Source organism: Elephas maximus, chromosome 3 (genome assembly GCF_024166365.1).
Source record: "Elephas maximus indicus isolate mEleMax1 chromosome 3, mEleMax1 primary haplotype, whole genome shotgun sequence".
Taxonomy (NCBI): domain Eukaryota; kingdom Metazoa; phylum Chordata; class Mammalia; order Proboscidea; family Elephantidae; genus Elephas; species Elephas maximus.
In genome coordinates this window covers 141,418,937-141,435,565 of record NC_064821.1, presented here as the reverse complement: position 1 = coordinate 141,435,565, position 16,629 = coordinate 141,418,937, and the positions used below count along the sequence as shown (strand labels likewise).

The 16,629-nt window shown below is 37.6% G+C and overlaps 1 protein-coding gene across 1 annotated transcript in view; it reads right to left on the bottom strand.

Moving 5' to 3' along the window:
* The window catches only part of PLPPR5 (phospholipid phosphatase related 5), a 156,729-nt gene that overhangs the window by 14,750 nt on the left and 125,350 nt on the right, over positions 1-16,629 (bottom strand). Inside the window, exon 5 of the mRNA XM_049875761.1 lies at positions 8,459-8,578. Within this exon, the coding sequence (XP_049731718.1) occupies positions 8,459-8,578 (120 nt within the window). The remainder of the gene's footprint in view (positions 1-8,458; positions 8,579-16,629) is intronic.

Below are 16,629 nucleotides of genomic sequence, written 5' to 3'. Positions count from 1 at the left end.
TGTCAGTTTGAACCCACCTAGTTGCTATTTTATATACATACAAAAAATGCGACTTAAAAAAAAAAACTTTGCAATACGTATTGGGAAACTTTCCACATTAATACATTTAAATTTACTTCATGCATTTAATTGTTAAATAGTAATAACAATTGTAATTGACAATTAAGTACGCAATTATCAGAAAAGGTGTGTGTCAGAGTTGTTATCTTTTCACCATACTTATTCAATCTGTATGCTGAACAAATGATCTTAAAAGCTGGACTATATGAAAAAGAATGAGGTATCAGAATTGCAGGATGATTCATTAACAACCTGCCATATGCAGATGACACAACCTTGCTTGCTGAAAGTGAAGGGAACTTGAAGCACTGACTGATGAAGATCAAAGACTACGGCCTTCTATGTGGATTACACCTCAACATAAAGAAGACAAAAATCCTCACAACTGGCCCAATAAGAAATATCATGATCAACAGAGAAAAGACGGAAGTTGTCAAGAGTTTCATTTTTCTTGGATCCACAATCAACATCCAAGGAAGCAGCAGTCAAGAAATCAAACAACATATTTCACTAGGCAAAGCTGCTGAAAAAGACCTCTCTAAAGTATTAAACAGCAAAGATGTCACTTTGAGGACTAAGGTGTGCCTGACCCAAGCCATGGTATTTTTTCAATTGTGTCATATGCATGCAAAAACTGAACAATGAAAAAGGAAAAACAAGAACAATTGATATGTTTGAATAACTGTATTTGTGAGGATTATTGAATATACCATGCATTTCCAGAAGAAGGAACAAATCTGTCTTGGCAGAAGTACAGCTGGAATGTTCCCTAGAAGTGAGGCTGGCGACATGTTATCATGACAGACTAATCTGTAGAGAAAGCCATCATCATGGCTGATAAAGTAGAGGGTCAGTGAAAAAGGGAAAGACCTTCAACAAGATGGGTTGCTACAGTGGCTGCAACAATGGGCTCAAACATAGCAATGATTACGAGGATGGCGCAAGACTGGGCAACATTTAGTTCTGCCCTACATAAGGTCACTATGGATCAGAACCACCAGGACGGCACTTTACAACAACAATTATTAAGAGTTTCATAGGCTTAGTCATTGCTGTAAGTGCTTCACTATTAGCTTACTGAACCTTCACAACAATCATGAGGTAGAGACTTTTATGAATGAGAAAACCGACTCAGAGCACTTGAGTTGGTGTCCAAAATTCACCTTCAAAACCTGTGAGTAGAAACAACACATTACTGTACTGTGTCCCATGTAGAAATGTACCACAGTTAACAATTGACTGTTGTTGTTAGTTGCCGTTGAGTCGACTCACGGAGACCCCATGTGTTACAGAGTAGAACTTCTCCATAGGGTTTTCTTGGCCATAATCTTAATGGGAGCACATTGACAGGATTTTTCTTCCCTGGTACAGCTGGATGGGTTCGAACTGCCAACCTTTAGGTTAGAAGGCAAGTACGAACCATGCAGAGACTTTACTCAGCAACTTACTACTGATACACATTTAGGCTTTTCATGATTTGATAATACAAATAGTTACAATGAAGGGTAACGTGAATATCTGCAGGACATTGGAATATGATGGGCCAGTTTCCACAGATGACTAATTCTTTTCAGAAAACCAAATGTAATCAATGTTCAAATTTACTTAGCTTTCAGAAAATCATGACTTTTCCTCATAAAATATGGTAATTAACTATATGACAAACTCCCTATAATTAAAGGATAAATTGCTGGCATAAAAATAAAGAATGCTTGCATGCTATAATTACTCTGTAGCTTATAGTTTATCAAACATGTGCTTTGAACATAAGAGGTTATTTAAGTACATAGCTTCTAAAAGAAACATTTTGCTTTGCCTTCTTTGCACAAAACTGACAACCAGAAAATGACAGGTTGGCTTCATAATGCTAAAACTTGTGGCCATGCCTGCCAACCAAACCTTAACAGAGGCCTCCCTCTCTTTTCCTGGTGGGCCAGCTTTAAGAATCTAATGTTACTGTCAAACTATCAATTCCAAAGATCAAACTACAGGGAGAACATTTATATTCACTTTTTCCCCCAGTATGAGACTGTGATGAAAAGCAATATATTTATCCCAAATACTCAGAAAAAGAAGAGGAAGCTATTGTAGGCTTCCTTTAAGTGACTGCCTTCCTCCTGATGAGCTTCCTGGCTGATAAGCACAAATACACATCCTGTCAGCAGCAGAGTTCCAAAGGAAAGCATGAGATACATTTCCAGCCCCTCAATTCGTGATCTTCCCAGGGTCTGTATGAGTGCTGGGAGCAGACCCCACTATGTGGACATCATTCTACCTTCAACTGGGAATGAAATGAGCTGAGAGGAAAGTTGGAGCTCAGCAGAGTGTGGTACCAATGCCTTCTGCTGGATAAAGGAGAGAATCAAATCCAGGCAAACTTTAGTCTGTAATTACCAAAGTGAACGAGTCCCTGGGAGGTGCAAACGGTTAATGGCTTGGCTGCTAACTAAACCACTATAGCAAAGAGATTAACACAATCCAACAGTTTAGAGGGAAAAAAAAGGTGTTTCTCAGAACCGTCTGGCATGTCTCTGCTTCCTGAGCTCATTCAGTGACCCAAGTTGGCAGGGTGGATTAGCCATTTAAGAAAGTGACTTCCAAGGTTGCTTCCGTCATTGCCTTTTCTATTTAGCAAGAAGGGGAAGAGGAAATCCAGGGCAAGAGTATTCAAAGAGATGACCCAGAGGTTGCACATATCCCTCCTGCTCACATTTCCTTGGTCTACTTAGTTGTGTTGTTGTTGTTAGGTGCTGTCTAATCAGTTCCAACCCATAGGGATGCTACGTACCACAGAATGAAACACTGCCTGGTCCTGCGCCATGCTCACAATAGTTATTATGCTTGACTCCATTGTTGCAGCCACTGTGTCAATCCATCTTGTTTAGGGTCTTCCTCTTTTCTGCTGACCCTGTACTTTACCAAGCATGATGTCCTTCTCCAGGGACTGATCCGTTCTGGCAACATGTCCAAAGTATGTAAGACACAGTCTCACCAGGCTTGCTTCTAAGGAGCATTCCGGTTGCACTTCTTCTAAGACAGATATGTTCGCTCTTTTGGCAGTATATTCAATATTTCTTTACCAACACCATAATTCAAAGGCATCAATTCTTCTTCTGTCTTCCTTATTCACTGTCCAGCTTGCACATCCACATGATGCAATTGAAAATACCATGGCTTGGGTCAGGCACACCTTAGTCTTCAAGGTGATATCTTTGCTTTTCAACACTTTAAAGAGGTCCTTTGCAGCAGATTTGACCAATGCAATGCGTCTTTTGATTTCTTGACTGCTGCTTCCAAGATCGTTTATTGTGGATCCAAGTGAAACGAAATCCTTGACAACTTACAACCTTTTCTCTGTTTATCATGATGTTGCTTATTGGTCCAGCTGTGAGGAGTTTTGTCATCTTTATGTTGAGGTGTAATCCATACTAAAGGCTGTGGTCTTTGATCTTCATCAGTAAGTGCTTCAAGTCCTCTTCACTTTCAGGAAGCAAGGCTATGTCATCTGCATGCGGCAAGTTGTTAATGAGTCTTCCTTCAAACTTGATGCCCTGTTCTTCTTCATATAGTCCAGCTTCTTGGATTATTTGCTTAGCATACAGATTGAATAGGTATGGTGAAAAGATACAACCCTGATGCACACCTTTCCTGACTTTAAACCACACAGTATCCCCTTATCCTGTACCAACAACTGCCTCTTGATCTATGTGCAGGTTCCTCACGAGCATAATCAAGTGTTCTGGAATTCCCATTCTTTGCACCGTTATCCATAATTTGTTACGATCCACACAGTGGAATGCCTTTGCATAGTCAATGAAACACAGGTAAACATCTTTCTGGTGTCCTCTGCTTTCAGCCAGGATCCATCTGACATCAGCAATGATATCCCTGGTTCCACGTCCTCTTCTGAATCCAGCCTGAATTTCTGGCCATTCCCAGTCAATACATTGCTGTAGCTGTGTTTCAATAATCTTCAGCAAAATTTTGCTTGTGTGCGACACTAATGATTTTGTTCAATAATTTCCACATTTGGTTGGATCACCTTTCTTGGGCATAGGCATAAATATGGATCTCTTACAGTTGGTTGACCAGGTAGCCGTCTTCCAAATTTCTTGACATAGAGGGGTGAGCACTTCCACAACACTGCATCCGTTTGTTGAAACATCTCAGTTGATATTCAGTCAATTCCTAGAGGCTCGTTTTCCACCAATGCCTTCAGTGCAGCTTGGACTTTTCTTCCTTCAGTACCATCAGTTCCTGATCATATGCTACCTCTTGAAATGGTTGAATGCTGACCAATTCTTTTTGGTATAATGATTCTGTGTATTCCTTCCATCTTCTTTTGATGCTTCCTGTGTTGTTTAAAATTTTCCTCATAGAATTCTTCTCTATTGCAACTCGAGGCTTGAATTTTTTCTTCAGTTCTTTCAGCTTGAGAAATGCCGACCGTGTTCTTCCCTTTTGCTTTTCTATCTCCAGCTCTTTGCACGTCATCATAATGCTTTACTTTGTCTCCTTGAGCTGCCCTTTGAAGTCTTCTGTTCAGTTCTTTCACTTCATTATTTCTTCCTTTTGCTTTAGCTGCTCGACTTTCAAAAGCAAGTTTCAGAGTCTCTTCTGACATCCATTTTGGTCTTTTCTTTCTTTCCTGCCTTTTTAATGACATCTTGAGCTTTCTTCATGAATGATGTCCTTGATGTCATTCCACAACTGGTCTGGTCTTCGGTCATTAGTGTTCAGTGCCTCAAATCTATTCTTGAGATAGTCTCTAAATTCAGGTGGGATATACTCAAGGTCGTACTTTGACTCTCCTGGACTCATTCTAATTTTCTTCCGTTTCAACCCGAACTTGCATATGAGCAATTGATGGTCTGTTCCATAGTCGGCCCCGGCCTTGTTCTGACTGATGATATGGAGCTTTTCCGTTGTCTCTTTCCACAGATGTAGTCTATTTGATTCCTGTGTATTCCAGCTAGTGAGGTCCATGTGTATAGTTGCCATTTATGTTGGTGAAAAAAGGTATTTGCAATGAGAAAGTTGCTTGTCTTGCAAAATTCTGTCATGCGATCTCCGGCATTGTTTCAATCACTGAGGCTGTATTTTCCAACTACCTACCCTTCTTTGTTTCCAACTTTTGCATTGCAATCGCCAGTAATTATCAATGCATCCTGATTGCATGTTCCATCACGTTCAGACTGCAGAAACTGGCAAAAATGTTCAATTTCTTCATCCATGGCCTTAGTGGTTGGTGCATAAATTTGAATAATATTTGTATTAACTGGTCTTCCTTGTAGGCGTATGTGTATTAGCCTATCACTGCCAGCACTGTACTTCAGGATAGATCTTGAAATGTTCTTTTCAACAATGAACGCAATGCCATTCTTCTTCAAATTGTCATTCCCACCATAGCAGACCATATGATTGTCTGATTCAGAATGGCCACTACCAGTCCATTTCAGCTCACTAATGCCTAGGATATCGATGTTTATGCATTCTATTTCATTTTTGATGATTTCTAATTTTTCTAGATCTTCGTACACTCTAGGTTCTGATTATTAATGGTTATTTGCAGCTATTTCTTCTCATTTTGAGTCGTGCCACATCAGCACATGAAGGTCCTGAAAGCTTGACTCCATCCACGTCATTCAGGTTGACTCTACTTTGAGGAGGCAGCTCTTCCCCAGTCATCTTTTCAGTGACTTTCAACCTGAGGGGCTCATCTTCCAGCACTATATCGGACAATGTTCCACTGCTATTCATAAGGTTTTCACTGGCTTTTCAGAAGTAGACTGCTGGGTCCTTCTTCCTAGTCTGTCTTAGTCTGGAAGCTCAGCTGAAACCTGTCTGCCATGGGTGACCCTGCTAGTATCTGAATGCTGGTGGCATAGCTTCCGGCGTCACTGCAACATGCAAGCCCCCACAGTACAACAAACTGACAGACACATGGAGGTTAGAAATAGAGACTGCAGCGGGACAATCATGAGCACAGCTAAAACAGAATTCAGTTACTAAAGGGATGATGAAAAGAAGGATTCAGGTGGACTATTATGGTGGTCTTTGCCACTATAATCGTGCCCAGATTTTAAAACTGTTGTAAGGACTGAGATTATACTTGCAGAGCACTAGAAATTTTTTTTTTGGAATTTATGTAAGTGATCAGTATAGTGCTTGACACATACTGAATGACCATTAAATGGTAACCATTATCATCATCATCGTCACCATCTAGTACTTCTATTCTCACCTCAATACTTGAATTTCTTCTATGATATCACATATAAGTGATTTTTTTTAACCTTACTTGAACCCTTTAGTAAAATAATAACAGTAATAATAATTCACTTTTTTTTTCTTAGGGTAGCCATTCCATTTTTAAAGAAAAATTTTCATTTTTTCCAGCCATTATTTAACTCCCTACACTTTCCTTTCTTTCATCCTAATAGTGATCTCTGAGGCCCCTCAGAACAAATCTCATGCCCTATCCACATGGAAGTCCTTCATTACTTCAAGTACCTCATAATCCATGACTTGGCATCACGCACCATCCTGTACTTATTCATTCACTCACTTAACAGATATTTTAAGTGCTGACTATTGTATCAATGCCCACCTTAATAAATGTTTCGCCAAGAGAAGTATATAATATTCCAAGTTGCATATAATATTCCAGAGCTGTGCAGGAAAAACCATAAATCCCTTCATTTAGGATATCATTTTCTCTAAGTGAGACTTAAAAACGAGACTTAAGATCATATTAACTCTATGGGCAGCCACATCATGCTGCTGAAACATGCTGAATTGCAGCCAATTACACCCTCCAAGTGGACCAATAAGCAACATCACGCCAAATGGAGAAAATATTAAAGTTCTCAAAGATTTCATTTTCTTGGATCAACAATGTCCATGGAAGCAGCAGTCAAAAACTCAAATGATGTATTGCATTGAGCAAATCTGTTGCAAAAGACTTCTTTAAATTTTTAAAAAGAAAGATGTCACTTTGATAACTAAGTTGTGCCTGACCCAAGTCATGGTATTTTCAATCGCTTCATATGCATGTGAAAGCTGGACAATGAATAAGGATTATCAAAGAAGAACTGACACATTTGAATAATGGGATGGCAAAGAAGACTGAATATACTGTGGACTGCCAGATTTTTTTTTTTTTTTTTTTTTGCCAGAAGAATGAGAAACTCTGTCTTGGCAGAAGCACAGCCAGAATGTTCCTTAGAAGCAAAGATGGTGAGACTTCATCTTGCTTATTTTGGACATGTTATCAGGATGGACCAATCCCTGGAGAAGGACATCATGCTTGGTAGAGGGTTAGTGAAAAAGAGGAAGACCCTCAACAATATAGATTGACACAGTGATTGCAACAATAGGCTCAAACATACCTACTATTGTGAGAATGGCTCAGGACTGGGCAATGTTTTGTTCTGTTATACATGGGTTATGGAGCTGACTCAATGGCACCTAACAGCAACAACACCCTCCACATCATTTTTATTTATGCAGTTAACATAGTTGCTCCTTACCTTACACATAAACTTTTTCTGTATTAATCCAAATGCAAAATATTTACTACACTTTCAGTTAATCATTAATTTTATCTTATTGCAGTCTCTCAAGTACTTTTATTCTTTCATCCAATGCATCCTTCACAGATTCACACCATTTAAACACTTGATTAGCATGTAGTTGAACTCTTCAGCTAAGATACTGATCAAAATGTGGAGGTGGACAGAGCTGAGACAAAGACACTGGCAGCCCTCTGGGCATAACTATATCATCATTTAAAATATATTACCCTATCTGGTAAACAAAGGAGTCCTGGTGATGCAGTGGTTAAGATGAGCTCGGCTGCCAACCAAAAGGTCAGCAGTTCGAATCCACCATCCTTGATTAGGAGCACATGATTGGTGTTTTCCTGCTGCCATAACTTTACACACTGAGGTGCAATCTATATTTATTGAGCCCCGATTATGTGCCAGGCATTATACTAAGTGCCTTCTCAAATAAGTGGAGCATGACAGAAATGGAATATATTTATGAAAAAGATGCATATATTCTCCAGTAAAATTATCGCATTATTGGGTCTATGCATGAGACCATTCAACAATGTTCCTTAGTAAGAAGCTGAACATATTCCATACACAGGTACTCAGCTTTTTGCAAGAAGGATACGAGGAGACATTAAAATGTGATATGCATTTCTCTAAGATAATCCCTTCAGTGGCTAAATTCTTGTTAAATACCACATTAGACTCTGAGATTGTCTCAGAAAGTCAATAATGAATGCACAGGCACTCTCCAGATAAACACACAGGAATAATTATTCATTTACTTCAGATAATCATCACATCTTGGAATTTAAATTATGAATCACCTGTACAGATGTTACCTTTTCCAAAGGGCTTTCTACTCGAGGAATGCTGATCATTGGCATCTGCGCCAGATTATCCATGTGTATGTGCTCATTTTCTGGTTGTCTTCCTTTAAAATTATTTACCACACATACAACCTAAAATTTCAAAAACAATTACGGTTAAAGCAAAACTGTGCTCCCTCTGACAATGACCTTTTTTTTAAGTGGCTTAATAAATCTAATCACAGTGATAAAGTATTAAAATTACTTAAATAGTACAAATATGTAACGTTACATTCAGATTTATCTTATACAAATTTTAATTACTACAGCCATGCATATGTATAGTCAAGAAAATTCACGTAGCTTAATAACGAAAATTTTGTTATTCTAAAATTGTCATTATTTAAGATATAGTCAACGCTCAAATCAATCCAAAAATAACATCATAACCTTATAAAAATTCGTAGCAAGCTAACCTTTCCCTAATGTGGCTAACCTACAACTTAATTTAAATGCTAATTATTTCCCTTTGGTTCAAGATCACTATATTCATAATAAACCTTCTACTATTGGCACCCTCAAATTTAGTAAAAAAAAAAGTAGCTACCCTTTAATTAACCTAGTTTATTGTCTATTATTATATCCCATACATACTTGGCATTTCAACAATAGCTTACTGTGACTACTCCTGAAATAGAAGACTCTTTAAAGAAAGGAAATTAATCCCTGTTTCAATTGATCAAATGCCATAAGTGACAAAGTTTAATTAAACTAGAGGTTCTCAAACTCTATTGTGTATGAAAATAAAGTTCCGGCACTGTTAAAATGCATATTCCTATACCCTTCCCTAAAGCTTCTGGTTAAGTAGGTGGAGCATGGGGGCTCCAATTCAGCATTTTTAAAGTGCATTCCAGAAGCTTCTGATGCAGGTGGATCAACACTTTGAGAAAAAGTAAATTAACACAAGAAAATTACTTGCTATCTTTCCTTATATTAACTACTGGGTAAGGAATTCTTGGAGCCTTGGCGGCATAGTGGTTAAGAGCTATGGCTTCAAACCAAAAGGCAGGCTGTTTGAATCCACCAGGTGCTACTTGGAAACCCTATGGGGCAGTTCTACTCTGTCCTATAGGGTTGCTACAAGTTGGAATCGACTTGATGACAACGGTTTTTTTTTTTTTTTGAAGGCATTCTTGAGTTTCCTTTTTCTGTGCTTTATATTCTATTATCAAATCAATATTTAGAACTTACAAAAATTTTTTTTAAACCTAATATTCATATTTTTTAATAAATGCTTAATATGTAGTTATATAGCTACACTGTGCATGTTTACAAAGGCTCCACTGGAAAGCCTTTTCTTTAGTAGAGATCATTACTGAATATTTTCAAAGGCCAATTAGATCTTGGTTACTCTCAAGCTTTTAAATACAATTATAAATAACGTGCACTATGAGATTTTATGTGGAAAAAAAGAATTTCCTTGCAAACTGGCATATACTTATTATTTTTCCATTTCCCTGAAGCATTACAGATCAGAAGCATAATCTGGTATACCAACTTTAACATTGCCATCAAGACTTTTAAAGTAAGGGATAGGAATGAATTGGAGATGAGCACTTGATAAATCAAAAAGCCAAAGTCACTGCCATCGAGCTGATTATGACTCATAGTGACACTATAGGACAGAGTAGAGCTGCCACATAGGGTTTCCAAGGAGCGACTGGTGGATTTGAACTGCTGATCTTTTGATTAGCAGCCATGGATCTTAACCACTGTACCACCAGGGCTCCTTGATAAACCTACTATCAAACAATCTTGCCAATTTCATGACACTACAAAGGGCTAATAGATACTAAGAGTTCTAGAGCAAGGGTCATCAAATTGTATCTGTAAAAGGCTAGAGAGTAAATATTTTTGGCTTTGTGGGCCAGACAATAGCAGCCACGGGAAATTCATAAAGTGGGCACGGCTGTGTTTTGACAGCTTTCTTTACAAAAATAGGTAATGAGCCAAATGTGGCCTGTAGGCTGTAGTTCGCAGATCAATCGACCCCTGCTTTAGAGTACAAAGAATAAAAAAAAAATTAGCCAACAAAAACAAGAAAAAATCAGACAGTTTCACAGCCATTTCCTCAAATACATGTACAATTTTCCTTTTCATTAGTATTAAAAATTATTGAAAAATTGGTCAGATAAAAAAAGTTGCTAAATGTTCTTCTGAAGTAAAATTTGTTGAAATAAAAGAACTATGCTGTTGTTGTTAGATGCCATCAAGTCGGTTCCAACTTATAGTGACTCTACGTAGAATACTACCTAGTCCTACACCAGCCTCACAATCATTGCTGTGTTTCAGCCCATCGTTGTATCTACTGTGTCAATCCATCTCATTGAGGGTCTTCCTCTTTCTCACTGACCCTCTCTTTTACCAAGTATGATGCCTTCTCCAGGGACTGGTTCCTTCTGATAACGTGTCCAAAGTACATGAGAGGAAGTCTCGCCATCCTCACTTCTAAGGAGAATTCTGGCTTTATTTCTTCCAAGAAAGATTTGTTTGTTCTGGCAGTCCAATATTCAATATTCTCCACAAACACCGTAACTCAAAGGCATCAACTCTTCAGTCTTCCTTATTCATCGTCCAACTTTCACATGGGTACAAGGTGATTGAAAACACCACGGCCTGGGTCAGCTGCACCTTAGTCCTCAAAGTGACAGCTTTGCTTTTCAACATTTTAAAGAGGTCTTTTGGAGCAGATTTGCCCAGTGCAACATATCGTTTGATTTCTTGAATGCTGCTTCTGTGGGCATTGATTGTGGAGCGAAGTAAAATGAAATCCTTGACAACTTCAATCTTTTCTCCATTTATCATGATGTTTATTTGTCCAGTTGTGAGGATTTTTATTGTCTTTATGTTGAGGTGTAATCCATACTGAAGGCTGTAGTCTTTGATCTTCATCAGTAAGTACTTACTTCAAGTCCTCCTCACTTTCAGGAGGCAAAGTTGTGTCACCTGCATATCACAGGTTGTTAATAAGTCTTCTTCCAATCCTGACGTCGTATTCGTCTTCCTACAGTCAGCTTCTCAGATAATTTGCTCAGCATACAAATTGAATAAGTATGGTGAAAGGATAAAACCCTGATGCACACCCTTCATGACTTTAAACCACCCGGTAACTACTCGTTCTGTCCGAATGACTGTCTCTTGATCTATGTACAGGTTCCTCATGAGCACAGTTAAGTGTTCTGGAATTCCCATTCTTTGCAATGTTATTCATAATTTGTTATGATCCACACAGTCAAATGCCATTGCATAGTCAATAAAACACTGGTAAATATCTTTCTAGTATTCTCTGCTTTCAGTCAAGATCTATCTGACATCAGCAATGATATCCCTCTATACACATGGATAAATAACTATGGATAAATAACTATGGACTCATGAGATTTAAAAAGGTTCATCTTAAATTAATATGGGCTTCTCAAGTAAGTGTAATTGTGTTCTAACTTATAGGTTTGGAAACTGCTTTAAAGGTTGTATACCTTATCTTCTTGCCTTAACTAAGGGTTAGGAGAATACTGCTGAAGAAGTTGAGAATTCCTATGTGAAATACTTAAACTCCTAAAACATAGTAAATATACTCATTAAGTGGCATTATGATTATTCTTCATTACTGTTATTATTTAAATTAAAAGGAAGGAAATTACCAAATCTTTATAATCATATTTAAATATTTAAAAATCTTGCTTGCTACCACTCACAATTATGGACTTCACTTCGTATTTACTATCCTACCCGTAAATATACTGGTAGGAAAAAGCAAAAGACCTAGTTTTTGATCTTGAGTCTGCCTGAGTCTGCAAGTTCCTGGGCAGTTTTCTGGGTCTCATTTTTCTCAACTAGAAAGTGAAGAAGTTTCAACAGATCACTAAATTAGCTCCACTTCTTTGGTTGATAAAGGTAAGGCAAGTTCAATAAATTTTTTAAAACTAAATTCAAGATATCCCATATCCTTAGCCCACTTCAAAAATGAGCCTTTTCTGAACTCTTTCAGGGAAGGGAAACATCCCCATGCAGCTGCATAAGCCAGGAAACTTGGATTTATCTTTTATGCCCTCTATATTCAACCTGTCACTCATTCTGCTCAATTCTGCTTCCTAAATATCTTGATTTCTTCCATCTGCTTTGTTCTAGCCTCACCACCAACTCCAAAGACTCCAAAGACCATGACCTCTTGCTTGGATTCCCGCATAGCTTCTTAAATACTTTTTTACACTGACATTTTCTTTCTTGAGTAATGACAGTAATAAATTAATCTGATCCATCGTGCTTGTTTCCCCTCTTCTCTTGTGACAAATGAAAAATCATTAAGTACATGGGTTTTGGGGTCTTTAATCCTGGGCTCTGTTGTTTACCAGTTTTGTGAATGTGGGCAAACTAAATATAACTAGACCTCTGTTTATTTTATCAGCAAAATGAGAACAAACATAACTACACCTCAGTGGGCTGTTGGGGGGATTACTTGATTAATGTAGCAAAGGACACTCAAATAGCTATTATTGTTATTATGTATGATAACATAAGAAACTATTGCTATGGCTCAATAAACTGGAACCATACTGCTTGACACTGTAATATACTTTTCTTTGGAAGTGCTTTGAGGTATACTCATAAAATAACATTGATCAATCTACTACTACTGCTCAACTACTGTTTGTTTTGCATTTTGCTAACCATGGAGATTCTGTTCTCTAACCATGAACAAAATACATATGGGCGAAGACTGATAAACTCAGGACAGAATGCAATTCCTTGTTAGGTTGTAACAGGACAGACTGAGTGCTTTAAAAATTCAGGTAAAACCTTAGCAGAATCCAAAACATTGAAATATTACAAAGCATCTTCTCTGATCATAAGGCCATAAAAGTATAAATCAATATCAGAAAAAGCAGGGAAAAGAAATCAAACACTTGGAAACTGAACAATACCCTGCTCAAAAAAGACTGGGTTATAGAAGACATTAAGGAGGGAATAAAGAAATTCATAGAATGCAACGAGAATGAAAACACTTCCTAACAAAACCTCTGGGACACAGCAAAAGCAGTGCTCAGAGGTCAATTTATATCGATAAATGCACACATACATAAAGAAGAGAGAGCCCAAATCAGACAACTGTCCCTACAACTTGAACAAATAGAAAGCGAGCAACAAAAGATTCCATCAGGCACCAGAAGAAAACAAATAATAAAAATTAGAGCTGAACTAAGTGAATTAGAGAACAGAAAAACAATTGGAAGAATTAACAAAGCCAAAAGCTGGTTCTTTGAAAAAATTCACAAAATTGATAAACCATTGGCCAGACTGACTAAAGAAATAAAGGAAAGGAAACAAATAACCCAAATAAGAAACGAGATGGGCCACATCATAACAGACCCAACTGAAATTAAAAGAATCATATCAGATTATTACGAAAAATTGTACTCTAACAAATTTGAAAACCTAGAAGAAATGGATGAATTCCTAGAAGAACATTACCTACCTAAACTAACACAATCAGAAGTAGAACAACTAAATAGACCCATAACAAAAAAAGAGATTGAAAAGGTAATCAAAAAACTCCCAACAAAAAAAAAGCCCTGGCCCGGACGGCTTCACTGCAGAGTTCTACCAAACTTTGAGAGAAGAGTTAACACCACTACTACTAAAGGTATTTCAAAGCATAGAAAATGATGGAATACTACCTAACTCATTCTCTGAAGCCACCATATCCCTGATATCAGAACCAGGTAAAAACACCACAAAAAAAGAAAATTACAGACCTATATCCCTCATGAACATAGATGCAAAAATCCTCAACGAAATTCTAGCCAATAGAATTCAACATATCAAAAAAATAATTCACCATGACCAAGTGGGATTCATACCAGGTATGCAGGGATCCTTCAACATTAGAAAAACAATTAGTGTAATCCATCACATATCCATCACATGATTTTATCAATTGATGCAGAAAAGGCATTTGATAAAGTTCAACACCCATTCATGATAAAAACTCTCAGTAAAATAGGAATAGAAGAAAAATTACTCAACATAATATAGGGCATTTATACAAAGCCAACAGCCAACATCATCCTAAACGGAGAAAGTCTGAAAGCATTCCCCTTCAGATCGGGAACCAGACAAGGATGACCTTTATCACCACTCTTATTCAACATTGTGCTGGAGGTCCTAGCCAGAGCAGTTAGGCTAAAGCAGTTAGGCTAGATAAAGAAATAAAGGACATCCAGATTGGTAAGTAGGAAGTAAAAGTATCTCTATTTGCAGATGACATGATCTTATACACAGAAAACCCTAAAGAATCCTTAACTACTGAAGCTAATAGAAGAGTTCAGCAGAGTATCAGGATATAAGATAAACATACAAAAATCAGTTGGATTCCTCTACACCAACAAAAAGAACATTGGAGAGGAAATCACCAAATCAATACCATTTACAGTAGCCCCAAGAAGATAAAATACTTAGGAAAAAATGTTACCAGAGATGTAAAAGGCTTATACAAAGAAAACTACAAAACACTACTGCAAGAAACCAAAAGAGACCTACACAAGTGGGAAAAAATACCTTGCTTACGGATAGGAAGACTTAACATTGTAAAAACATCTATCCTACCAAAAGCGATCTATAGATAAAATCCAATTCTGATCCAAATTCCAACGACATTCTTTAATGAGATGGAGAAATAAATCACCAACTTCATATGGAAGGGAAAAAGGCCCCGGATAAGTAAAGCATTACTGAAAAAGAACTAAGTCAGAGGCCTCACTCTACCTGGTTTTAGAACCTTTTATACCACCACAGTAGTCAAAACAGGCCGGTACTGGTACAACAACAGATACATAGACCAATGGAACAGAATTGAGGATCCAGACATAAATCCATTCACATATGAGCAGCTGATATTTGACAAAGGCTCAAAGTCAGTTAAACAGCCTGTTTAACAAATGGTGTTGGCATAACTGGATATCCATCTGCAAAAAAATGAAACAAGACCCATACCTCACACCATGCACAAAAACGAGCTCAAAATGGATCAAAGACCTAAATATAAAATCTAAAACAATAAAGATCATGGAAGAAACAATAGGGACAATGTTAGGGGCCCTAATACATGGCAATAAACAGTATACAAAACATTACTAACAATGCAGAAGAGAAACTAGATAACTGTGAGCTCCTAAAAATCAAACACCTATGTTCATCCAAAGACTTCACCAAAAGAGTAAAAAGATTACCTACAGATTGGGAAAATGTTTTTAGCTAGGACATTTCTGATCAGCGCCTGATCTCTAAAATCTACATGATACCGCAAAAAATCAACTACAAAAAGACAACCCAATTAAAAAACAGGCAAAAGATATGAACAGGCACTTCCCTAAAGAAGACATTCAGGTAGCTAACAGATACATGAGGGAATGCTCATGATTGTTAGCCATTAGAGAATGCAAATCAAAACTACAATGAGATTCCATCTCACTCCAACAAGGCTGGCATTAATGCAAAAAACACAAAGAATAAGTGTTGGAGAGGCTGTGGAGAGACTGAAACACTTAAACACCGCTGGTGGGAATGTAAAATGGTACAACCACTTTGGAATTCGCTTTGGCGCTTCCTTAAAAAGCTAGAAGTAGAACTACCACACAATCCAGCAATCCCACTCCTTGGAATATATCCTAGAGAAATAAGGGCCTTTACATGAACAGATATATGCACACCCATGTTCACTGCAGCACTGTTTACAACAGCAAAAAGATGGAAGCAACCAAGGTGTCTATCAACGGATGAATAGATAAATAAATTATGGTATATTCATACAATGGCATACCATGCATTGATAAAGAACAGTGATGAATCTGTGAAACACTTCATATCGTGGAGGGATCTGTAAGGCATTATGCTGAGGACAAATATTGTATAAGACCACTATTATAAGAACTAGAGAAACAGTTTAAACAGAGAAGAAAATATTTTTTGATGGTTACGAGACAGGGGAGGAAGGAAGGGAGAGGGGTATTCACTAGATAGTATATAAGAACTATTTTAGGTGAAGGAAAAGACAACACACAGTACAGGAGAGGTCAGCACAACTGGACTAAACCAGAAGCAAAGAAGTTTCCTGAATAAACTGAACGCTTCAAAGGCCAGTGTAGTAG